The sequence below is a fragment of the Coturnix japonica genome, chromosome 8 (genome assembly GCF_054131305.1).
Source record: "Coturnix japonica strain WE chromosome 8, WE-NBRP24, whole genome shotgun sequence".
Taxonomy (NCBI): domain Eukaryota; kingdom Metazoa; phylum Chordata; class Aves; order Galliformes; family Phasianidae; genus Coturnix; species Coturnix japonica.
Genome location: NC_140670.1, coordinates 15,414,313 through 15,440,314, shown reverse-complemented (window position 1 = coordinate 15,440,314; position 26,002 = coordinate 15,414,313). Strand labels below are relative to the sequence as shown.

At 36.8% G+C, this 26,002-nt stretch overlaps 1 protein-coding gene across 11 annotated transcripts in view; it reads right to left on the bottom strand.

Moving 5' to 3' along the window:
* Nucleotides 1-26,002, bottom strand: part of PPP3CB (protein phosphatase 3 catalytic subunit beta) — a 47,956-nt gene that overhangs the window by 4,267 nt on the left and 17,687 nt on the right. For 2 of the 11 annotated variants that reach the window (XM_015866511.3, XM_085554445.1), the window contains 10 exons: nucleotides 25,424-25,569; nucleotides 18,514-18,653; nucleotides 18,339-18,416; nucleotides 18,150-18,244; nucleotides 16,525-16,650; nucleotides 14,559-14,636; nucleotides 10,124-10,208; nucleotides 9,578-9,675; nucleotides 4,472-4,501; nucleotides 1,144-2,852 (listed from right to left, as the gene is read on the bottom strand). In XM_015866511.3, the coding sequence (XP_015721997.1) occupies nucleotides 2,674-2,852; nucleotides 4,472-4,501; nucleotides 9,578-9,675; nucleotides 10,124-10,208; nucleotides 14,559-14,636; nucleotides 16,525-16,650; nucleotides 18,150-18,244; nucleotides 18,339-18,416; nucleotides 18,514-18,653; nucleotides 25,424-25,569 (1,055 nt within the window). In that variant the 3' untranslated portion in view covers nucleotides 1,144-2,673. Of the gene's footprint in view, nucleotides 1-38; nucleotides 112-614; nucleotides 675-1,143; nucleotides 2,853-4,471; nucleotides 4,502-8,626; nucleotides 9,676-10,123; nucleotides 10,209-13,027; nucleotides 13,099-14,558; nucleotides 14,637-16,524; nucleotides 16,651-18,149; nucleotides 18,245-18,338; nucleotides 18,417-18,513; nucleotides 18,654-19,629; nucleotides 19,763-25,423; nucleotides 25,570-26,002 lie in introns of those variants that run through there. The other 9 variants (XR_014948617.1, XR_014948618.1, XM_015866512.3 and 6 more) reach the window with 9 other exon arrangements.

Below are 26,002 nucleotides of genomic sequence, written 5' to 3'. Positions count from 1 at the left end.
AAAACCCTGGAAGTGGAAAACAAAGTGCAACAACTTACAGTTTTCTGAGAGGGAGGATACCTTTTGTTCCTCTTCAACAATGCAAGAATTAGAGACAGCTCCAGACCCCACCTTTCAGAAACAGTAGCAAACAAGGACAGATTACTTTCTAAACAGAGAAAGCTCATAGGCACAATTCTTTTACCTGACTGCTCGCCTAAAGGCTGATGGATCGTACACTGTATGACAAACACAGCTCCCCAGAAACTCCCATTTACTGCACCTCTGCCCTCATACCTGGCAAACACTGCTATCAGTAACAGCCAGGAGGGGGTCCTCAGGGAGGTGAGCAGCGCTGTGGCACAGCAACACCTGCCAGATGAGAGCCAGTGCTCTCCCATACAGTGCCGCCTTTTCTCACAAAGATTAATTACATTTGCACTCTCTCTGCGCATGCAATTGGAGCTGGTCAGAACACTGAGAACGAAGGCTGCAGCATCACATCATGGATGATGCTCACTGTGTAAAACCTGGGCTGTACTGCAATACCAGGTGGTTGTTCTGCTCCGACACATCGCACACAGACTGCACAGCTCACGACTACGGGAGGGTTTCATACAAAAAAACCAACTTACCATTTGTTAAATTGAACTTCTGCGCACAGACTTTGAGAACAGTTTCCAGTTACAGCACATCTGCAATAAAGTAAAAGCAAACATTACAACTCCATTAGTGTCACATTAGTTGTGCTCTCATCCCGCTCAGCAGCTTGCCCCGCTTACAGATAACACACTAAAACCCCTAGATCAGATACCTGCCCTGACTGCCGAAACAGCCCCATCCCACCCCCACAGTGCGGTCCAAGGCTCCACCAGCACCATAACCCTCAGCTCAAACTGACACACGTGGAACGTGGCCGTCCTCGTGGCTGTGCTAACCAGCAATGGAGACCAGCAAACAGAAGATGCTCAGGTATTCAATGCATGAGAAATAACAAAATAAATAAATAAAATAAAATAGCATTTACATAAAACGATTTCTCCGCAAGCTAAATCTCACCTCGTAGGCTACTCCTTCAATAGCTTAGATTTGGAAGAGCACTTCTAACCAATTTTCAGGGTCAGATGAGACCTTGGTATGCCAAATAAAACCAATACACAATGATAGGAGCCGCAGCCCATGCACAAAATTTATTGTGTGCTACTGTTTATAAAATACTTGAATAGTTCAGAACATGCATAAAATTTCCAACTCAGACGGGGTATGTACAGATCGTACTTCATGGCAAACAAAAAACGGAGATGAACTCTGGTGACATAAGTTTCAAGTTGTGTTCCAGGGGATGAGAAAAACACGTAGCAAATGTCAAAATATGAACAAAGTACAGTGGCAATCAGCACAGTCCATTATTTGTGAACAAATTAGCGCGGGGCTTCAATTTTTATTTTAACCAAGCAGTCCTGTAGATATCAAAATACATGCAGTCTCGAGTTTACACTTTCACTAATGCCTTAGCAGTTGAACAGAGCAATTGATTACGCGCTGCTTCACCTAGAACAAAACCTATGTCCAATACAGTTTCAGTTTCCTTTACAGCTTAAAAAATAATGACAAGCTCGCAGCTATTCAGCCCAGTGATTACAAGCTACTTATGCAACCGCAGTACTCACGATAAACTAAAAGTACCCATAACACCTACGTAACCTATAGATGTACAGCATAGGTCTATATATTAAGTATTTGCAAAATGAAACCATGCATACACAAAATACAATGCCAAGCTTTACAGACTTGATATGAATCAAAATTTACTTAAACAATGTACAAAGTTCAATTAAAAGTACCTTAAAATTAACACTCCCATATTTTTTCTTACTTTTAAAATTAGTATATATAATTTTTTTTTTGTTGTTTTATTTTCTTTTTTTTAAAGTTCCAGGTGGGGAGGAGTCTTGAAAAAGCTGGGCAAAAATGGTTCTAAATTAAATATCTTTTAAAATCTGTGTTCAAGTAATAAACATTCCTACATAGAAATCTTCCGATAAGCTGGAACTAAAAAATACAGTGAATACAATATAGAATTAGCAACATCTAAGGAGTAAACCTGAGGTCAGCTTTTTACAGAATGACCAACTGAGATATATTCTTTTTTTTTTTGGCATTTTTTTTTCTATTTAAAATACAGGTTTTTTTTGCAGCCTCAGAAATTTTAAGACCATTCTAATCTATTGTTTTAAAGACATTTCATGAAACCGTGTCCATTAATAAATAGTTAGCTCTTAGGGTCGTATCTGAAAGTCTGATTTAAAAAACAAACAAACAAACAAACAAGCTACCTCTACCGAAAGAAAAATCCCATTTGTAAACGTAAAGTGTTGACAACAACAAGCATAAGATGCTAGTCTAGGGGTGCTTTAGTGATAACAGCCCGCTTCCTTCCTCCCAGCTCTTCTGCAGACACAGCAGCCTGAATACGCGAAGGATGCTCCCAGGAGGCCGTCACCACGTGAAGAGAGGGGCTGTTGTCTCAAAGCACGATGCTGTTCTTCAGCAGGGTCAGGCAGATGGTGCTCCACCTCCTGATAAGTAGTCACCTCGCCGACCCCCTGGCTATTTCGTCTGTTGTCACATCAAAAAGCAGTAACTAGGAATTCTCAGGCAAGACATAAGTGAGTAAACCAGAAGTTGATGTGGTCACTGTGCATTGTTGTTGCCAGTTCCATTGTTTCCATTGGCATTTGTTGTGTTTATAGTATTAATACCATCTTGCTGAAGAGCATCTTTTCTTGGTGGCATTCTCTCATTGATCCTATCCAAACCTTTTGCTTCTTCAAAACTGCAGATTTTATGTTGCGGAGAGAATCCTCGTATTGCTTAACAAAATGCAAATTTGATATGTCAGTAATGGAAAAAGAAGTCGAAAGCATATACTTTTTCTAATAAATGATGCTTAACAACAGGTAGGAAATCAGCCATGTAAGTGTATGGCTCTGTATCTGTATTAGTAAAAGCTGCTCTAAGCTGCTCTGCTGATACATTCAATGGCTATCGTGACCTGAGCTTATAACAAAAAGAACAGAGTATGGCAAATATTCGGCAAGGAGGAATCAAGGTGCTTAAGCCCACTTGATTGCTTCTGCACATCCCTGGGCTGGCTGGTTCTGAACACCCTTTGCTCCTGCTGCCAAGCTCAGCTTAACATCTCTGCGTCTCAGGGGAACGCCAGTAAGATGTAAGCAGCACAGCAAGAGCAGCAAAGGGTCACAAAAGTAATCAAGAGATTTACGTCCTGCATACACGTTGATGGCCTGATCCTGCGGTTTTCATGCAGGCAAAACTGCAGGATATGGGTCACATTCTGTGCTAATCGCGTGGATGATGGAAATGGACACAACCACAGTCACTGGGTTAGCACTGCATTTAATGATGGCATCATTTAAATACATACGTATTTAAAATGCGTATAGAAAACAGGTACTATTTTTCTACTGATTATTTTAATGAACGAGGTCTGTATTTGACTTCAGACCTGAGAACAGTTAACCACATAGTAAGAATGAGTCCTTTGGGACGAAATAATTCTTTGGAGACAGGAGCACAGCTTTCACTCACAACATCTTAATCTTACATGTGTGTGAGAGAACAGAATATGGCCCTTGTTTATAGTTTTGGAGATGTGACTTCCTTAATTAAAAAACAAATGATAAAGTTATTAATTAGTGCTTTGCAACTGAATCTGAAAGCACACAAAGGCAGCTCTCCCAATTGCTATGCTGTTTGTCATTCACTTCGTTGAATATAGAGCAAGAGTACTTGAATGCCAAGTAACTGGATGGCATTTTACTCAACACAGCTTAAAAGGGTGCAAAGACTACGGCTTATTTAGCACAGAAGCACCAATAATCCATGGAGTTTAATATGCCTTGTACTGTCAGGATGGCATATGCACTAGAAATAAATTTGGTCATCAAATTATGTATAATTAATAGGGGAAAAAAAGGACAAACCAAACATTATATTTGTATGCCTTGCATTATCGTTACGGAAATTGAAAAAATACACATATGTTCAAAGCCATTAAAAATAGATTTTCTGAGAAAAGCATGCATAAATAACCCTCCTTCCACACGTAACCAACCCCCCCAAACAAAATCTTGCAGTTGAATGCAGAAATAAAAACACACTAAACACTATCATTATAAGGACTTCAAGACAACACCACGTATCACAACATGCTATTATACAAAAACCTACTGCATATTTTGTAAAAATAAACAAAAAAAGACCAAAAAAACCCCAAGAAATCCCTAAAATATTAAAGATAATCATCATCCTGAAGCCAGAAATGAATGTTACATGTAAAAGGGATGAATCAATACAGTTGATTCATCTCTGCTTGTGCAAGTTGAAAGTAAAACACACCCACACAGTACTTTTGAATTCCCTCCCAGACACCACAGATCTCTGCCAATGGCAAAGACTCTGATCATACCTTTTTCAGCCTCAATTGCCTCTACAGTGGCTGTACAGAAGTGAGCAGATGCATGCAAAATGAATGAGAAAGATGAAGAGTGTAATATCGCACAGCAGAAAAGGCAATGATCAATTTAAAATAGAACGCTATGCCAGATTAGATCAAAATTATTTAAAAGTATAATTAAAGCTCTGGGGGTTGTTTTTAAGCTTAAGTGAAACTTCTCCTACATTTTAACTGTTACAATTTATCAAGTCAAAGTATACCAAGAGAAACACTGATTACTGGAACTTCATTTACGTTTTTAACTGTACATTTCTATGAGATTGACTTTTTTTTTTTCTTTAAAGAAAGCAACATAAGATCTCAACTAACGTTAAAGTTGTGGTATGGTTATAAAAGAAAATCTATTGGAGATTAACTTTCTGAAGATTAAAATGTATTAGTGAGTTTCATTAAATCACCAAACAGGATGCTCTAATGTAACACTATCAGTGTTCTACTAATAAGAAAATACTTCTCTTTTTATGGTTAACTCCCTGAAGTTAAACTTGTACTTCAATTTCTCACCATATTCTATGCTTAAATGAGTATCCGTGGGAACTGAACTGTGAAATTTAAACTATAAAAGACAAATCCAGCAAGTCATATTTACCAAGTCTCATAAATCGCTTAGTTGAACCAACAGCAAAGCCTAGAGCATGAAGAAGCCTGGTTGTAACATAGTCGTGGTGGATGACTTCATGTGAACATGAAGAAAAATCTAGCTTACTGGTTTTACTCAGTAAGAAACCACGACTAATGTGGTAATTTCTGAGGTGTGAGATTTTTCTGTTGTTTATTGTTTTAGATCTAAAAGTCAAAGTTGCAATGTAAGGTTGTGAGGATATCAAAATCAAATTAACATACTTGGGCAGGTCAAGCAAAATACTTGCAACTAAGATCTAAACTGTAGCTAAGTTTCAATGTTGCTAACAACTTGCTGCCTCCCCCTTTTATCTGCCATGCCTCTACTTGCCTAATTTAATAGATTCTACTGAAAACAGTACCTAGCAGTAAACCAGCTTGCATAGTGCCAGGTAGAGGTGAACAACAATGGATATCAAGCACAACGCAAGTAGGTTTATCTATATTAAAGTGAAAGCTAGGAGTCCTAGCAGTTTAGGAAAAGATGGCATTAGGATAGAATTCGTCCAAGTGAATTAAGTTTAGTATTTCTCATTTCCTGGCCAACATAAACCAGACACAGCAGATGTATCAGCTGCCTACACTCTGCCTTAGCGTTACATAAAACCTCCATTTCCACTGAGATGCTCTTGAAAAAAAAAAATGGTTGCTTGAATTCCTATTAAAATCCGGTGGAACACATAAGAATAATGCAGCACTTTAACTTTTACATACTGCACATTCTGAGTTACAATAATAATAATGATACTATACAACGCTAAAGGGGCAAGGGCAATCCCAGAGTTACATCAAAAATCCATGTGAATGGCTGGTGATTTATGTTTATATTAGGGAAAAGAAACTTCCTCAATTTTAAAAAACAAATTAGTTCAAGAATTGTTTTAGAATGTTACTGAATACAAGATAGAACCAATTTGCCGTGTAGGTACAAAACTATGTGAGAAAAAACACCTCTTTCCACCACTTCCTGTTACCTGTGAAGTCTTTGCTTTCAATCTTTTCCTGAAAAGATCATGGATACTGATTTATCTCTGTAAATTATGTAGCTTTGTCATAAATACAGACTTGAAAATTTACACCTAAGTCATTCTACTTGCACTACTTTAGTTCCAAAAGTATCTTGGAATATACAATACATTTAAGGAAAAGGTAACTTTCACCTTGACACAAAAGAACAAACTGACTGGAAAATGCAAGTGCTTGAAAAAACATACTGTAAAGACTCAATTTGGAAAATAATTTTGTTGGATTCTCTTTTGCAGGTACCTCTGGATTAAAACTATAACCTTCATAAATCCTGATTAACCTAGAATAAATGTTGTATTACACTAACGTTATCTGATAAACTGGAACTCTTTGTTCTGAAAACTCTCACCTTCACAGTAAATTTTAAGTGACAGAGCTGAAGGAAATCGATGGCATTTCCATCCTCACTTCCAGCCTTCCCCCTGCTTTACTTAGGGGACAGTTCTGACACAAAGTTGTTGTCAACACATGAAAAGAATTTGGGGATATACAAAGGCTATCATTTCTCAAGGTCTGTTTTTATCCTAGTACATTAAAGCTAGCTGGGAATAATCTTTGATACTTTTTCAAAAAATATATCTGTACACTTATGGGAGAAAAAAAACACAAGACTTTTTCCATAAGATGTAGTTCATAGAATGGCCTGGGTTGAAAAAGACCATAATGATCACCCAGTTCCAACCCCCCTTGCTGTGGGCAGGGTTGCCTGTTTTGCCTTAATTTTTCAAAATTACCTTTTAAAAATGGATTTGTCTTTGCTTAACCCCTTTTACTGTAGTTCAAATTTCTAGTTCACTCTCAGATTTATCTGTTTTGCAGTAAGAATCTGTTCAACCATTTCCCACAATGCAGCTCAGTTCAATTGACTACTACTTCTGGAGCCCCACGCAGCAGCGTGTCAATGCCTCCAACCTCCCCTTGATAAGGTCAGTACCTAATGAAGCACAGGAGGCATGGCTGAACAGATAAGCTTCCAACAGCAGCAGTAGCTGCTATGATTTGAGAGGAATATAAACACACACTCCCAATTCCTTATATCTTTCACAGCTTTTCCACTTAGATCTTAGCAAACTGTATCATGAATAAAACGGGATAAGCAAAAGTAGCACAGCAATATTATTTGTTTTCTCAAATCCAGAGATTTGAAATAGTTATTGATAGTCTATTGATCGACAGCAGATTTCAAAAAGTCAATAAAAATTTGTAGCAGGAAATCTTACTATCAGTGACCATATTTCCACATTTCTGCTGAGAATATGTATTCACTGATGTGATGGTTACAGTAAAGTATCAATTAGTGAAGCTTTATTTTATTTTTGAGGTACTTCTAGTCCTGCAACTAAGCCTAACAAATCTGAAAAGTTCTCTTTGAGAACCGAGTAAAATCCTTCTCTATAAAAAGAAAGTTACTGGAATTAAGGAGAAGTAACGTTCAAGCAGGAGATCTTTAGCACATCAGCGTGATTGAACAAAGGATGTATATTAATGCAATGCACCAAGGAATATTGCCATCAGAAATTCTAGTCAAGAAAAAAACACCCACAAAAATCCAAAATGCATTTTGCATACTTTCCAAACATCCCACATTTTCAGTAATGCTCGAAAGCCGTATGCTTTATGTTAAAAAAATTTTCTAGTCAGTTTGATCCTCTCTAATACTTGCAATGCAACATGGATAAGAATCTGTTAAATGAGTGAGAGGAGTACAAACTCATTTTTTTAAGCATAATAAAGTATCTTATTAAACAAGGAAAATTAAAACTAGAACATATGCTTTTGGAGTAGTTGGATGGATTAGGAAACATACACCACTTCTTGTTATAGACGTTCACAAAACAACCACATACATACACCGGACATATAAATTTACTCGTAGACATTATATGTCCACTGAGAAATGACTTAAAATGAGACATTCATGTTTCAAAGCTATAAAAGAACAGCTTTGATCGTTTAATAGTAAATGTAGTGAAAGGGTTTAAAAAAACAGCGACAAAAAAGAAAAAAAAAATTAATAGAAAATTTAAAAATATTCAAATAAACAGCCTAAATCACAAAGCAAGAAAAGCAGCTACCCTTGCAGAACAGATTGTGTTAAAATGTTATTCAGTTAATCGATATATCACAATCCTTCCACAGTTAGGAAATTCAGCGGTCAAACACAACTGTTCTATACTTCCTATAAAATCTTCAGGATAGCATATAAAAAGTCTTATGTTGAGTGCTGCTGATACGAAGTCCAGTTTCAGGTGGATGTATTTTAGTTATCCACCACTGCGACCAAACCTGGACTTCATTCTTGTAATACATTTAGTACAACCTCACAGCATTGTCTCTAAGCCTAATTAATCATTTCTGGGCCTTGTGAAAAATATGATCCAATGATTCAACAAACTAAAAAAAAAAAAAAAAGAAAAAGAAAAACTTTTACAAAATATTCAATGAGCCAGATTACAGGTGTATTTTGTATAGAGTTCTTTTTATTTTCATGCAAAAAAAATATATGCACACTTAGTAACACCCTTTTATTTTGATTTATTTACAAGTTTTAAATTCAATCCCTTTATTCTCAACTGATTTTATAACAATTACTGAATAATTTTCAAGTACATTATTGTTCAAAATGCACAGACAATGTGCAGCAGCAAATGCAGCAAACCTCAAAAACAAGGTGCTACAACATTGCTTCTACATCAAGAGACAGACAAGTGTCTGGGATAGTGGTTTAATTTTAACACTTATACAGACATACATCTATACCTAGAGAGAGACAGACAGATCTAAGAAAGCAGCTACATCTGCAGAGGAAGGAAACAGCATGTTACAAGGACAATTCAGGGAGGTCAATTATACATAGAACATTTGACAAACAACATAGAGAACAAATTTGGCATTAATTACCAGGGTACAAAACGTAGCACATTTCGATCTATCAATGGAGTGTAAAATGGAACTCTGCAGCCTGTAGTTGTTTGTTAGGATTGATACCAGTGAGAATTTGACACTGTCAATGAAAATACTAACAGATATATAGCAAAGTCATTTTCATGGAAAGCAGACAAGGATGCAAAATTACATTGCAATTTTTGTATCTGTTACGACCAAATATCTTAACACCAGATCTACAAGGCCACCCCATCTGCACCGCCTGAAAAATTGCAAACTGAGGATGCTCAAAGCCTGAAAAACATGGCCTGACACTGCTGAACTCATTTGCTTTTAGTTTTATACCCTGGTTAAGTATCCATTTCACATTGCCTGATTAACACATAACATTCCGCCTGTATCAGCCGCTAAGACAAGAACTGAAAAGCATAAGAAATTCCCTGCATGCATTATGTGTAGTGTTAGCGAAAGAGTGAGATGTGCCCCAGTCCATCTGAGGCACAGCAAGTTGCATAACATCATTACCACTTTGCAGGGTCTGTCGTCCTCCAGCCAACACTCCACTAGGTAACATTCCAGTGGGAGTCAAACCCTTGAGTGTCAGCACACTTTCACTCTCCTCCCTGGTGTAAGAAAAAAACAGTAATGAAAACGTAAGTATCTGTGCATGAAAACTGGTATTAAATTAAAATAAAGTACGGGGAGAAGGGGGCCTATTTTTGCTGTGCATTTTGCATGTCGAGACTAATGTAAATTCAAATTCAATTAACTAGAAAGGCAGAAAATATTTCTATTCCATACTTGTTTCTGCTGCATCTGGAAGTTACAAATACTGATTACTTTTGATGTAGGAGCAATTACTCACGTGCAGGTTTATTAGCTCTGAGTGTAGCAGCGAATGCCTCACGAGGTACTGAACGTAACTCAGCACCATAAAACAACTTTGCACTGATGTGCAAAACAAGACTCTGAGGTGCAATGACCACTCTGAAAAAATGTCTGGCATCTATTAGATGTGTTTTCCTGACATAAAGAGATTAGGAAGGTTATTAGGAAAGCAGAGACAAATACCTGAGAACAGAGAAGACTCTCGCCATCTTGCCAATTGCTCGAATTTTGTTCCTGATAATTTCTTTCCGTGCGGCAGCTGTACCTACTTTCAATGGAATAAGAGAGAGTCTCAAGCTCATTGGTATTTACAAAGCTGCCATTTTTGAGTCTATCAAATTCAACACAAGTACTTAAAGTTCAGTACTCTTCCCAGGAGGTCAGTAGCCAAAACTCAAGGATACAATATTACAGAATTCTGGCTTCAGAATACTACTGAAACCATAACCACTTCTGTATCCACAAAACACACGCAGAAAGGTTCAGGATGTTCACAAAGATCTGATCAAACTGTCAAGCATCTAAACTATAACCACTGTTACAGTGTAGTAACTATTGTACTTCTTTTACTTAAGTTTTATAGAACTCTAGAATCCTTAAGAGTTGGAAGGGACCTTTAAAGGTCATGTATTCCAGCTCCCCTGCAACAAACAGGGTCATGCACAGCTCGATCAGGTCGCCCTGGGCCTGATCCAGCCTCACCTTGAAAGCCTCCGGGGATGGGGCATCAACCACTCCTCTGGGCAACCCGATCCAGTGCCTCACCACCCTCACTGCAAAAGTCTTTTTCCATACATCCAACCTAAACCTACCCCTCCCTAAGCTTGAAGCTGCTTCCCCTTGTTCTATAACTACACACCCTGCTAAAGAGTCTGTCCCCTTCTTTCCTGCAGCTCCCATTTAGATATCAGAAGGCTAGAAATCATTTTCTGACATCTCTGTATACCAAAATGCAGGTATGTAACTTGATACAGAACCAAAATACATAGTAAAGCCACAAAAATAAAAGAAAATTGCTAATTCGTGCACATCTGACTGAGGGAGAAAACGCTGATTTGTTTGATTTTACGTCAACTCCCCAAAACATCCACCTGCATTCACTAAAAACTGAACTAAAATGCCAAAGAACTGCAGTGTGACCTCCCTTACTGATTAATTCTACGTTCTATGTCACCCTCGGTTTGCATCATTTGTAGAAACTGCAAATACCAAAGGCATGGAATAAGCATTGCATATTCCATGGGGCAGAGAAATACCATTTGTAATAGATAAAAGTGAAAACTCTGAAAGAAGCTTTCAATTCAAATGAGAGCTGCCTTTGCCTTCATTGATATAAAAACAGAAGTGCTGTTCTTCGACAACATTTTGTTGTTGTTGTTCAATATGAAAAGGCCAAAGTTGTCATCCTCTCCTTTTTAGGACAGCCCAGGTCCCCTAAAAAGTATAGGCAGATGTGGGGACATCAAAACAGCACAACTGTCAGATTTTTCAGACCGCCACTGCAAGAACACAAGGCTTTCAGTCACACAGGAGTGGACCAGCTTCCCATCCTGAACACCAAACCAAGTAACATACAAGAGAAAAAAGGCAGGAAGACACCTCTGTGCGAATGCAATGAAAGAGTCCTGGGGGATGACAACTACCTGTCAATCCACTGAAACGGAACAAAGAAAAGAAACCCACAGGCAACCAAGTAAAGTGTTTTTAGACATAGGAACAACTCAGATGAAATACAGACACCAAATAAAAAAAGGTGGTGGCCCAAGAGAAAATAATGCAGCGATAGGCCGAAAATTTAGACTTTTACTGGAAGTAACTTATCTGAATTTTCAATATTTGAGATGTTTTTACTTTCCCTCTCTGAACATTATCAAATAGCAGACAGAGATCTGGATTGAGAAGAGAGGTCTTTCAGAGTTTCTGACAAAGGTGGAGCTAAATAAAGGTCTACACATTTTCCATGTTTTCTCTCTCCATCATTTCTCTCAGTTTTCCTCCTGCCTTCAGCTGCTTGCTCCTTAAAGGCCACTGCTGCAGGGCTGTAATGCAGAAGCTGAGCCTATTAAGGGCACTGCTGGTGCCCATATCTCAACTCTGGTAGGTCATTATGCCATTAAAGGTTTGAGGTATTGTTTTTAAATGATTCTATGCTGTTCCAGGCTTTCAGAGGGAGCACAGCCAAGACAAAAGGCCAAACATATAATTCCAGGCAGCAGCACTGCACCGATGTAGCCACTGAAGCTTGGTTTGTTCAGAGAGAAAACAGCAAAGTAGCATCTACCTGCAGGAGAGCATCTTGATTGCACCCTAAATGAGAGGGGATCTGACAGAACTCTCCTGCTGCCCATTCCTAATGCCTCCACCACAAGAGTTCTGAAATGCTCATACCATTACGCTCCAAAGAATTCATGTAAATGTTGCAAGTAACCCTACAACCTAATGCACTTCCAAGTGAGAACTAGTCTTTGAAGTGGCAGATATATTCAGAGAGCAAACAAACTATAAGGTAAGTAACAGCCAGAAAATTTTTCCTGCACAGAAATACCCACCCTGGGATTTCTGAAAAGTGGGCGACAGCCTCTGAATTTAAATGAGTAGATGACTTCTTAAATTTTGCACCAAGTCATCTCCCAAATTGCAAATACAATCAAAAGTACCTTTTTGACATCTCAGTAGAAGGAAACTGAAGTACAGTACAAGGCAGGTTTTGGAACACTATAAACACATTCCATGCACAATCCCAGCAAATGCTCACAATGAAGTTTTTAAAAAAGCACAACAGAGGACTGAACGCTCCCTACACATGCAGGGCCAGAGAGTTATAATCTTAGAAATAGGTAAAAGAATGAAATTCTACCAAAAATAAAATAAAATAAAATAAAATAAAATAAAATAAAATAAAATAAGGGGAATGGAAGAAAGGAGGAAAGATTCATGCACAGAAAGACAGATGTCTTGGAATATGACTTCTGATTAACAAACTACACAAACCTTTATAAATGTCTCCTTAAAATGGGTAATAAAATAAATGCTGCTTGTCTCTCAACAACAGTATATTTTCTGCATTAATACTTGTACCAGCGGGTTCTATGAAGTCATATTTCAAAACATTCCTACTGTCTGATCTGTACCTTTTTTATTGCCATACATGAGTCGCTCTTCAGATGGAGAGTCCAGAAAAAAAGGAAGTGAATGATGGAGAAAAAGATGAGTGAGACAAACAAAATAAAGGTATTTAACCTGGCAATGGTAATAAAGAAGGAATGGAGAAGAAATGTGAAAAAAGAGAACGGAAAACTGCAACACTTAGAAATGCATTATTTGAATAAGAAGTGGAACTGTTGAGTATATGATAAAATTTGATGATAAACAAGTAAAACTTGAAAGTCAACAGTTAAAAAAAAATTGTTCACACAGAAAGATAAAGCATAGACAGTACCTAGGAGGCATCAAGCAAAGAAATTGTTACAGCAGACAGAAGAATAAAATAAATCAAATTAGGAAACTGGAACCATTGTACTGAAGACAGGGCATATGTAACCAACTGATGAGCACACTTTGGCTGGACAACCTAAACCCTTGTATAGTAGAACACCAATAAGCCTTTCCTGCAAACGTTTGGTGCAGTTACTTTATCTTTAGTCCAGAAGGATTACGTGCAGGACAAACATAAAATCACTGTTTGCAGGATCACGTCTGAGACTATTCCTAATTTTTCATGTTTCTATTAGCAGTCCAGGTGGCAACAAAGTTCAAGTAGCTCATAATCAATGCATTCCAACCTAAAACACAGAGCTGCCTAAGCACAACACAAATCTGCTACTGAATTTTAACACAGTAACTGTCGAAGATTAAGAACTGCATGATGTCACTAACATCTCTTTTAAATTATTTTTAGTGTTACCCAAGGGCCGCTGAAACAGTCATCCATTCCCCCCAACCATTAACCAATCCAACAAGTAATTCGGTTATTGGATAAACCAGGGATGTTTGAAAAACTTTCAGATGTGACACAGAGCACTACTGCTAAGTCTTAACATTACATGTCCCTTCATCACCATTTTAACATTGCTTCTTTATCATCACATTACAAACACCTCCTTAACAATACACTGTTATCACAGTTCACAAGATGCTATTATTTATTACACAAATCACAAATCATCATATAATGTACAAAAAGTTCATTAACTTCTACGCTTTAAACTCAAAAACCACGATTTAAACTTTTATTTCATACTTTCTGTACTTTGCCACAACAAATATTAGATCTGACTTTTGACTGTTTGAACTCTTTCCCAAAGAACAGACTTTAAGAAATTAAAGAGCTTAAAAATTTTACAATAAATATAAAACATCACCAAATTCTGACAAATTTTCGAAGTTTCAGCTTTAAATATGTCATATATGAATTCCTGCACAGGATACAACTACTCCTCCTTGATGACAAACATGAAAATTCCCTTCCCTCCTCCAAAATACTTATTACCTAAGGAAAAACTTGAAGGCAATTTCCTTCAAAATTCAGGTAATAGATTTCATCACTTTAAGTTAATTACTATTTCAGAAGTTATTTCCATGAAAAAAAATAAATAGCGTATCTAATATTAAACCCTACCGTCAAATTGATCTTCTCCCTCTGTCATCAGTTCGTCATCAGAACAAATGCTCAAAACATTCACCAACATTTCTGTTACTGTATGTGAAAAAAAACAAATTTTAATTAATTGCCCGAAGAACTTTAAATATTTCCAAGCACACAAGATGTAACCAGTCACCAGCAACCGCAAGTGAGTGAGCTTCCCACATCATAAACTCTTCTCTGCAATCTGGTCTCTAAAATGTGTGCTGTCATAGAATTAAAAAAGCTCATAGAAATAAGCAGTCAAAAATCACACCATCTATCAAAGACGTGGCGCAGCTTTCCTTCCTATCCCACAAGGAATTATTTCAGTTAAGAATTACCTTCTTGTACATTAGTATTTTTTACATCATGGCAAGTCTTTATTTCAATTAGACTTTATGCAAGATTTACTCATATGTGAAAATATTTGGACTACTCAAATTCAGGTATAAATGGTGAGAGCTATTCCATTCCTGGAGGCTGTATTAGCACTGAAGCAGACAAATATTATGATATAAATATGATGGCAACTACTTGTCTTTTCAAACTCCCCTTAAACATTAATACAGTGAATACTCAAACTTGTCTCAATGTTTGTCTGTAGGAGTCTCATTATTCTATCGCAGTCTTTTACATATACATCAGACTCCTCTTTAAAATGGTTAAGCTTCTCCCACCTCCTGAAGCACTTAGAAACCCATTCCAGAAGTTCAATCAGATTTTTAAGAACCTTGTAGTTTCCTGCCTACACTTGTTCATGACTAATTCATAAAACCCCTGTGTTATCTGCTATGCTATTCTCCTCCATCCCTGGTCAACAGTTACTCATTCTACTCAACAGAAGAAGTAAAACGAATAATCCTGACTTTAACAGTGCGGACCAACCAATACTGACACCATGTCCTTCAATGAAAGTTGAAGTATGAGTGTATCCAAAGGCAAAGACAAATTACAAGGTCCATTACTTCAGCAGTCTTATGCGTACAGACTCATTATCAGCATTGTACAAAAATAAAATAAACAACATGAACATTTTTAATAGTAAAGGGTTATTCAATGCACCATCAGGTAAGACAAGGAGAAACAAAAACCTTGTTCTAAATGTCCTTGGTTTAAAAACAATAAATGGACTTCCTAAAGACAATGTAATCAAATCTAGAATCCAGGGCCTGTATGACCACAAATACATCATATCTAGAGAATTTTTTCCAAGAAATGCAGAGAGCTTTCCAGATCTCCCTCATGAAAAGAGCAGTTCCTGTCATGGAAGCATTTTAAATAGATCTCAATAGCCTCTAACCTCATTGCTTACTAACTGGAGACTACTTGGAGTTCTATTATCCTAGATTTAGAGTCATTAACTCTAGAGGGGAAAAAAGAGGACCTGTGCTAAATTACCTTTTACAAGAAAAAATATAGCAGAAATAAGTTATTTTAATGAAGGTCAATCTGTTATAACTACCTAATAAAGATAAAATTTTACAGGAACATCTCAACATAGTTTACATCTATAACCATACAAGACTATTAATTATATATGACCTAGCCTTCTGTAGAATAAGAACTGTTTTCCTGTCAACTTTATTTGATGCTCAAAAGTAATTCTTAACAATGCAGGTAGATATAAGCTTAGTGGAAATTATAGTTCCTATTAAGATCTTTGTATTATTAGATCTAGTCTAACTATCTGCACTGAAACAGGTAAAGAAAACAACCAGAACTGTGGAGCAAGTAGTACATGACATACCTTCACATGCCAAATAAAATCCCTCAAATCAGTCTAACAACTTCACCAAATGTTTCTAATCAAGCATCCAAATGTTCCACCTGATAAAGCCAAATGCAGGCACACATTTTCACAAAAATAATTAATTTAATTAACAAACAAAACCAAAACAACCTTCTGGACAACAAACAGAGAAACTGGAAATAAATCCATTGGTGTGTAACTTTTGCCTACCTTTTTCTCCAACAAATGGCAAGGACCATGTAAAAACATCCATAAAATTTGGTAGCCAGTAAGGATGAGGAGAACAATTGAATTGACGAATATTCATCACATTGTTTTCATATTTTAAAACAGCAGCTAAAATAAAATTCAGACATTTTGGAAAGAATGTTTAAAACTTAGGAAGTACTACAGATGTAAAGTCACAGGTTTGGTTTAGTCTTATTTTCTATTACAGATAAAATAATCCCAGGGATAACTCTCTTTCCTTTCTTTTGCAATATTTAAATGATAGATGTCTAATGGAGGACTTTGGATTGTATTTTATCGCAAGCAGTTTAACGTACCCTTACATGTCAGTTTATGCCTCTACTATCCTATTAAAAGTCCATAACGAGCAATGACTTCAAAAGTTCCTGGAAAGGTGTCATTTCAGCAACTTTAACAAAATCTGAACTCAGAATAGCAGCACATCCAGACTCAGGTTCTACTCTTGCCGTGTCTTCCCACATTATAAGCCTTCATTCTGAGTCCCTGATGTAGAGTGCAATAAAACCACTAAAATTCAGGAAATCAGAAAGAAGAGGAAACACAAACACAGCAAAACAAACAAACAAAAAACAAACCAAACAACAACAACAACAACTAAGCAACAACATAACCAACTAGAAGCATTCAAAGGCTAAATAAGCCTTGATCGTACTCTTTCTTACTTAAGTTTGCATTACACTGGGAATAGCTGATGGAAAAAAGGATTCTTAAAAATGTCCACAGACGTGGCAGAAAACCAGAAAGCAAGTTGAAGAGGCTGTTACTTCCCCTTTTCTTTACTCCTCTACTTTTGATATAACTAACAGCAGCTCATCTCCTTCTCTATACAGTTAATCGCCCTACACAAGTGGTTTGAGTTGGGTAGGTAACGGTTTTCCAGAAGCAGATGTGAGAAAATTCAATGTACTGAATAGGCAAGGGGTGTAGGATTCAAATTAATCCTATTCATTCTGGAAAGCATCCAGGAAAATTTTTAATATCTCCAGATAAGGAGATTCAACAATCTCTCTGGGCAGTACTCCCAGATGTGCAGATGTGGTCTCACCAGGGAAGAGTAGACAGGGAGAACCTTCCTTGACCTGCTGTCCACATTTGTTTTAATTGCTCCACAATAACACTGTCCTTCTTGGCCACAAGGGCACACCAAGAGGTTGCTTTAACCAGAACACATAGGTCCTTCCCTGCAGAGCTCCATTCCAGCAGGTCTGCCCCCCTACCTATACTGATCTAGACAGTTCTTCCTTCCCAGGTGCAGTACCCTACACTTGCCCTTCATCTCCACCCAACTCTCCGTCCTGTCCAGGTCTCAATGAAGGCAGTACAGCCTTCTGGTGTGTTAAGTCACTTCTTGCAGCTCTGCATCATCAGCAAACTTGCTGAGGGTGCACTCTATCCCTTCATCCAGGCCAATGATGAGCACATCACATCTGCTTCTTCATCACATAACTTTTATTTGGGATTTTTTGGTCCTTTACTAACTGGCAGAAAATTTTTGATATTAAATTGCTTATTTAGTAAGAGCACTCTCTTTAGTAAGAGCACTTTTTAATTTTATGATAGCATAGTTATTAATTACAAGTTCTTACCTTTATTATTGTAGACATCCAGGTAATTAGGTGCTGAAAAAATTGTTATTAATGATGGAAACCCTGTAGTTTGACTTTTCCTGTACATTCTATAACTGTAAAACCAAACAGATTATTTTACATCTTACAGGAATAGGCAATTATCTTTTATTTCACATTGTGAATTATTTCTTGAAGGGACATACTTACCCTGCATCTTGTGCTTCATGTGCTCTAATGATTGACAACAAATTATTATTTTGCAAAAATTCACAAACTGCTGGATAGCTGTGAAATGAAAACAATTGTGAGTAAAATAGATCCTCTAAAAATATGCAGGAAGACTTGGTATTAAAATATTCAGTAGATTCCAGCATACTCTCACCTATAAAAGTATGAGCATCCTCTGACTGTATTGTGACTGAAGTGCTCTGGTGAACTTTCATTTCCAAAATCTTCTGAAGGATCAGACCACAGTAAGTCACACATTGGTCCAAATGCTGGAGGTTCTTTGAATCTATCTAACTGTATGAGAAAAAAGCAAGAGCATAAAGATTCTTTGAATATTACATCTATAAGTTTCATACATTTTTAGGCTACATATCCATCAATACCAAGCATTTACAGGAATAAAATCCAACCATATGAAAGATAAATACGTTTTGTATATTTTTTCTCTCCTTGTCATGAAATAAAGCAGAGGCATGCCAAAAGAACCAAACCTGTTAAGAGCAATAAGGTTTATTAGTTGTAAGAAGAAGTGAGATAAATTCCAGTCTGATGGATATGCATAATATAAAGTCAAGTTACAGGCAAGGAACAAGACGGTCCTTTTTCATGCACATGCCATATCTACCAATCTGGAGACACTACTAGGAATTAGCGAGGAAGAGAAACAGTACAGAAAACAGAAATGATAAAAGAAAAGCATGAATAATTAGCACTGACTATAATAAACTACATCATCCAAAAATACCCAAACCCCAAACCAAATCCCTGAAGCAGTCATCTCCATAATGGAACATTCAACAGTGAAGAGATGACTAGCTCAGCCATCCTGGTTGTCTCTCTTATAGGCTCTGTTTCTCAACTATAGCCCTGGTGTAATGGGCTATGTGCATTTTGGAGGGTCTTTTTTGTTTGCTTTTCTTTTTTATTTTTCTAGCTGCTTCTTAAAAGACTGCCACTTGGAAACACTTGTTTTAGCAGCCTATAACATTGCTGGTAACCACAGTGAAGAGGGACAGTGATAGGGACAGTACCATTTCTTAATGTAAAAGGAAAATACCCTGTTTAAGAAATAACATTCAATGAATGTCTGATAACCCAGTTTTCCCAGATTCAATGTAAAGTTTATTTGATCTTTATGTAGCTGGAGTTTGTTCACAAGATGATTTTATCCAAGAAATGTAGGAACGGTTCTTTGATGGACAGTGCATTTATCTCACTTTACCTCCCATACCAAAGAAGATGACTTTGATGGTACTAGAGAACACTTAACTCTTCATGACAGGTTCGAAGGGAGGTTTGGTGAGCACCTGGTGAATTTGAGTCTAACGGTCCATAGGAATCCATTCAAATATGGAACCAGCAGTAGTGCCAAGCTCTCTCATGCCCTGGAAAATCAGAGCTCCCGAGGCTGTCACCTGTAACATAAGTGGAAAGGTCCAGATCTTTACAAACTCCTGCCAGATAATGGCAAGGCAGGTATTAACTGAAGTTGTTGTTGGAATTTATTCAATATTAAAAATCCAGTGGTTTAACGTTTCCCACACTGGATGATAAACCCAGCATTGAATATTCCTTTGAGATTGAAGAAATCAGTCCATCAACATCTGCAAGTACCTGAATTTCTGTAGATTAAACCATCAAGTTTCTAAACCTCCAGCAAAAAAATTTGGGTCTAGAAAGTAAAAGAAGCACTCAAATAAATAAGCTGAATTGTTTCTTGATTGATGTTTCCTGCAACATAGAAGGCTGAAAGTCTAGAAAGCATTTCTCAGAAATTTTCTTGAGATAGTGTTCAAGAATTTTTCTTAAAGAGTTTGGCCAAATAGTTAGAAGAAGACATTCTAAATGAAAAGGTTTTGCTGCTGCAAGCAACACAATTCTTCCAGGCTTCTTTCTCATAGCATTTGGAACAATAACGTAGACATTTCTTGAAGTAAGGAGCTCAGCTTCTACAAAAATTAATATACTTACATGCATATGCATATCAAATCAGTGTATTCTTCACTAGACAATCTACCAAGTGGTATATTTCTCAAGACATTTCAAAATTTAAGGAAATGGCACTTTACTCAACCCAGATTGCATATATCAAATCAGCAAAACTAGCTTAAGGGTTTCTCTAAGTAGTGACAGCAATAGGATTAATAAAGGACAAATCAACTCAAAACAAGCATTAATGAATAACCATTTCTGAGCATGATGTTGTGACCATGACAAAGCAGAATCTCAATACAAATTAGGTTAATGTATTTCTAAAAAAGATTAAAGTAACTGAGAACATTTTTTTTCAAGAATAAGAATCACTATGCCTAGTGATACAAAAGAAATGGGTATCGTTTTTTTAAATGGACCGTAATATATTTAAATCTAATTAATTTTTAGGTACTGAGAAGTCAGGGCTGCTGTACTGAGGTGTAGCACACCACCACACAGATGAGAGAACTGAGGAGAAGAGAACTGAGGAGTAGCAAAACCTTGGGGGTAGATTAAAGTACAGGAAATTAGAAGTACTATACCTCTGAAGCAAAAGACCTTCACAAAAGTTTTACATGCTCGAAGACATAGACATCAATTTTAATTAACCTGTCCTAATTTTCCTGAGAAGTACTGTACAGTAATACTCTAAAAAACACATGAAGGTCAGAAAAGTGCGGCAGTCAGATATTACTAAAGAAAAAGAATACTTCAGCATACCACAGAAAGGAAGTAAGGGATTATAAAGAGATTCCTAGGAGCACCCTATATATTTCAAAGCTCTTTACTGATCAAGCCTATGTGTCATTGAGAACACAATAAAAGAATGATCATCTGCCGTAAAACAGGAAAAAAGTATTTCTGCCTCTCTTGTTTAAGAGATAGTTTAATTTTACCCAGACATTTCCATATCACTAGGCTTAGAATCAAGATTCATAGAATATTGTTTCAGCAGAAGTCTTGGCAGTATAAATCAACAAAGCAGCACCTCTAAATTGATGGTTGTGTGTTCGAAAGTGACACTCTTCCAACACAACCATAACATCAGTGTGAATGAACTTCAGAGGACAAAAATTAGATTCACATACTTGCAGTTTCCCAGAAATAAGAAGCACTTGCAGCAACACTGACAGATAGGGTTTAGTGCTGTGGCTACTATGACACCTGTCCTCTACCAGAAATGAGGATGCCAGAGAAGTAATTATTTTGTTCATATAGATAAATAACTTTCCTGAAAGTCAATAATACAGACAGAACAGTTCATCCAGAAAAACAAACAAACAAAAAACCTGCATCTACATAGAATTTTTCTTTATTTCTGGTTAACGACTGTACTGCTTAACACTGTGATTTCCCTTCATGTGCTGGATGACGATGCCTACCAATTTGCAGAGGAAAACTGCTTTCTTATAAGAACTTCTGCTAATGAACCAGAAGGCTCATGATAGAATACAATCGTCATGATGTTTACAGAAGTTGCTTCACACACCACATTTATATGGTGTTTTCCTAGATATAAGAGGATTTTGCACCACCTATTCAGTTTAAGTACGCGTCCAATATTAGTGTATGATGAGCTGTAATGCAGCTTTGAAGCCGCTGCCAACCCATGAAGATTGACTTCTCCAAAAGATACCACTCAATTCTTCAAAAAACAAAAAAAAGGCAATAACATTTCTAACAACATTGTCTTATGTTTATAAATGTGGTTCTCATCAGCAGCAATATCCAATGCATGTTTTCACATGTGTATATAAACACACATGCTTATAGCTCATCCTATACTATCCTTGCATTACAAAAGCAAGTGTAAAAACCAATATAACAGAATTACTTTTTAATTAAATTCACTTGACACTTTGAAACCTGATTAGCTCTAAGACTGAGACTAAAAGAAAAATAAATTGCAATCCCTTATAACAGTTCTTCCAGACTGTTTTCTTTATGCTACTTTCCAGAAAGCTCTGATCACGTTTCATTGCAACTGTGATGCAGTAAGAACTAAGGCCTCATCAGAATGGTACAATTTACTTGCCTTTCCTTCTCACTCTCTAAACAACACACACAGACATCTGCATGTTAAGATTGCCTTGAAAAATGCAAAACATCTCAATACATTTTTCCATTTCTACCACAGAACTTGTAAATATACTTCATATCTATTTCTATCATTTCATTCTCCTCTCTCATCACTCTCCTTAACTGCAATATTTCTAACTGCAATATACTGACATTCTCAGCCTCCAAAATGGTCCAACTCAGTACAAGAAACCATACAAAAAACAAAAAAGGGGGCTATCAATATTTACAAACATTAGTACAAAGCAAAATTAGGGACATACTTTTCCCATCTAATAATTTGATCTTTTTTGAAACAGGCTCCCATTTACCTTGTTCCATATGTATACAAACTTATTTCTTTTTTCTCCCATCCTCATCTGCAATCCCACAGTTTTCTCAGAAGCAACTATTTCTATTTTATGCTGCTATCAGCTATTCTTCAGCTGTCACTAATGGAGACATGAGCGGGTATGATTTCCAAACACATCAAGCAAAATACAAAGGATATGTTCATACCTCTCACTGAAAGAAGAAAGGAAAAACAGAAAAACGCTGATCCAAAATTACAAGTTTCTGTAACACTCGGATTCTGTTTTGTCTTTCAGCTTTTGAAAACTCCATTGGGGTAACAACCCCCCTAATACTACAGCAGCACTGTTAATTGTGCACTCTAAGAAGAAGAGAAGTAATAACAGCCAAGATGCCCAGCTGCACTGATAAAATCAGCTACAACTAATTAAACCATTTTCAAGAAAATAACTGAAGCACCAATCTACATTTGTCATTTCAGCTTCAAAAGTTGTACTTCATGTCCCATTCAAGTCTACACAAAGGGTGTTATCAACTGCTGGAAACTTACGCTTTCATTCAGCAATCTGAAACCTGCTTCCAAACTTTGATGCTTCTGAATCCTTTCAGATGAGGTTTATAAACATTTCCACACATTCTGAATATGCTGCACCAATGTCAGTTGTTAACTTCCACAACTGGCTAATGGGAGCACTTTTTCCTTAAGATTGTAACTCAATTTGTACATAAAATCTTCTAGGAGGCCTATGGAATTGTTTATAATTATTTTTAATAGTTGTTTCACTACTCATTTTATAATTCAAATTCATAATTCAAATTATGAATACAAAACTTAATCTTACACTTGCCATAAAACTCATTCAATTCCGTACCAAGAGTAGCAATTAGATTTCCTGCTAGAGAGTAGTTTCAGAATTTCAGCTCCATATTTTCCTAAATCATAGCCTCCATTTCTCGTACCCAAATTCCTATTATCAAGTCTGATCTATAAATTCCCATCAACAGGATGAATCATTACAAGTAACAGAATGTTGTGTATTGTAATCTGGAAACATATTTCAAAGGGTTCACAGCTCTAAAACACACTTTTGTGACCAAAATGCAAACAAACAGCTTCCTTTTTCTCTGTATTTTCACAAATTACAGAATATAACAAAAATAGAATTTCCTTTATTACATTGTAAAAGAAACTCCAGTAGGAGGGAAAAAAAGTTTCTTTCATAAAGAGATTAGTTATACCAAAGCCATTGGATTAGGGATCTTACTTCTACATATCTAAAAACTGTAGAATATCCACAAATACTCCAAAACTAACATCACTACCACACAAAAACCCAAGAAAACATTCTTTCCTCTTTTTTTGCATCTTTAATGAAGGAGGTACAATTTTCTTATTTCTCATAGTTTAGAGAAAAAGTACAGGAATGACTACTGAGCCACGAGAGATATATCGCCTTCTATGACCAAGTACTGGCATATTTTGACAAAGGCTCTCAACAATACAAGTGATGAAGATTTAAAAGTGGATAGGCCTTTATAGAAGGGATGTGCACCTTAAGTTACATAAGTTTCACTTGTCCAAAAAAAGCTTTTCATAAGAGAGAAAAAAAATATGGCTTTGGTCCCTTCAGAAGCTTCTGTTTCCAGTAGAACTTATTTGGTATAACCTGTTCCTCCAAGGATTTCAGATCCTGGAAAAGACATGACTAGACATGCACAAGGAATTTTGGAAAACCACATAAAAGGTACTCAAGCAGCTGATTCAATACAAGGGAGCACTCTTTCCTCCCATCTCTCACATCCACAACCTTCCCCCCCCAGTGAGGTGAGACACTAGCAGGAATGACCTAGGGGAGGTAGTAGTTCTGCTCAATTTGTTATTTCCAGTCTTGAAACCAGAGGTTATCTTTGTTTTTTAATTTCCTATTGAATAACTCAAATGTTGAAAACAAGACCTAGCAATAAAGCAGCACTCACGCCAGGCTGTATGCCAGTTTTTCAAAACCTGAATAATCAGGACTCCTGGAAGAAAGCTATGTCCTGTAGTCAAGATTTCAGCTGAGTTAACTAAAAGAAGTCAAAAGAAGACTATACAAAGAAGGAAAGCAACTGTGTTTGAAATTCTCAGATACAGTCTTGACCTGACAGCAGCACTCTATGTAAGCTGAAACAGATTTATTAGAAAAAGACATCTTATGTCATCACAACCGTCTTCGCTTTAAGCTGCACACTATTAACTACACAGGGATTCAATTATTCAGTTTTGAAAACTTGTCAGTCTTCTCACTGATACAGTCAGCACTTTTCCCACACTGGGAAGCATTCTACAGCTGTTAAGCAAATGCCCACCAAATCTGTCATTCTGAAGAGCAGCCCACCTTTCCAGTATACATAGTTTCAAACTTTTTTTTTTCCTATTTAGACTGGATAAGAAGCTCTAATACGTACTACACGTCTTAGGAAACTCTCTGGAGTTCTTGAGGTGTTTTTGTGTGGTCTCTAACAGTCCCAGCTGCCCTCACTGAGACGTATAATGAAAAATGTGCTAGATGGGCCAAGCAGAAGCACACATAAAAGCCCTTGGTCTCAATTTCAGATCCTGGTTTACACTTCCAAAATGGACAAGAACAGAAAATAAACTGACAACTTCACAAACGTGATTTTGTTTATGACATAAATACCTGTACTCCCACTTAGTTTCAAATACACAAAATACTCACTCTCCTAATGTCATCTAGTGTATTAATTTCTGGTGAAAGTCCACCATGAACACAAAGAAACTGTTGATTTAGGAGAGCAGCAAGAGGGAGGCAATCAAAAGCTTCCATACAAGCATCATAGACTCTTTCAGAGTATTTTATTTTACCTGCAGGAAAGACAAGACAAATTATTAAGAATTCAGTGTTCCACAGAGAGTGAAATCTGGTGGATCATAAATATAAGAGTGAAATTGACAAGTTACACACTTAAAACAAGTACAGTTGGGTTTAAACAGACATTTCCAAACACTACGATAGTAAGCACATTGTTAAGAAATTCTCTTCCAGAGTTAACAACTTGTTTTTCATTTTATGGTTTAAGTGTGGAGAAACTGTTTTTATTTAAAACAGGAGCTATGAGAGCTGCTCCAAAAGCAATGCCTCCTATTTTGTTATGTTGACTTATGATGCTGGAGGCAGATGTTATGAGAGCAGCAGAGGGTGAACCTTCCTGCCGATATTCTGTTACATTTCATTGTGACGTGGCAAATGATTGCAGAGGGGCAGACTGATAAAGCAATGTCAAACATGGAAGTGTGT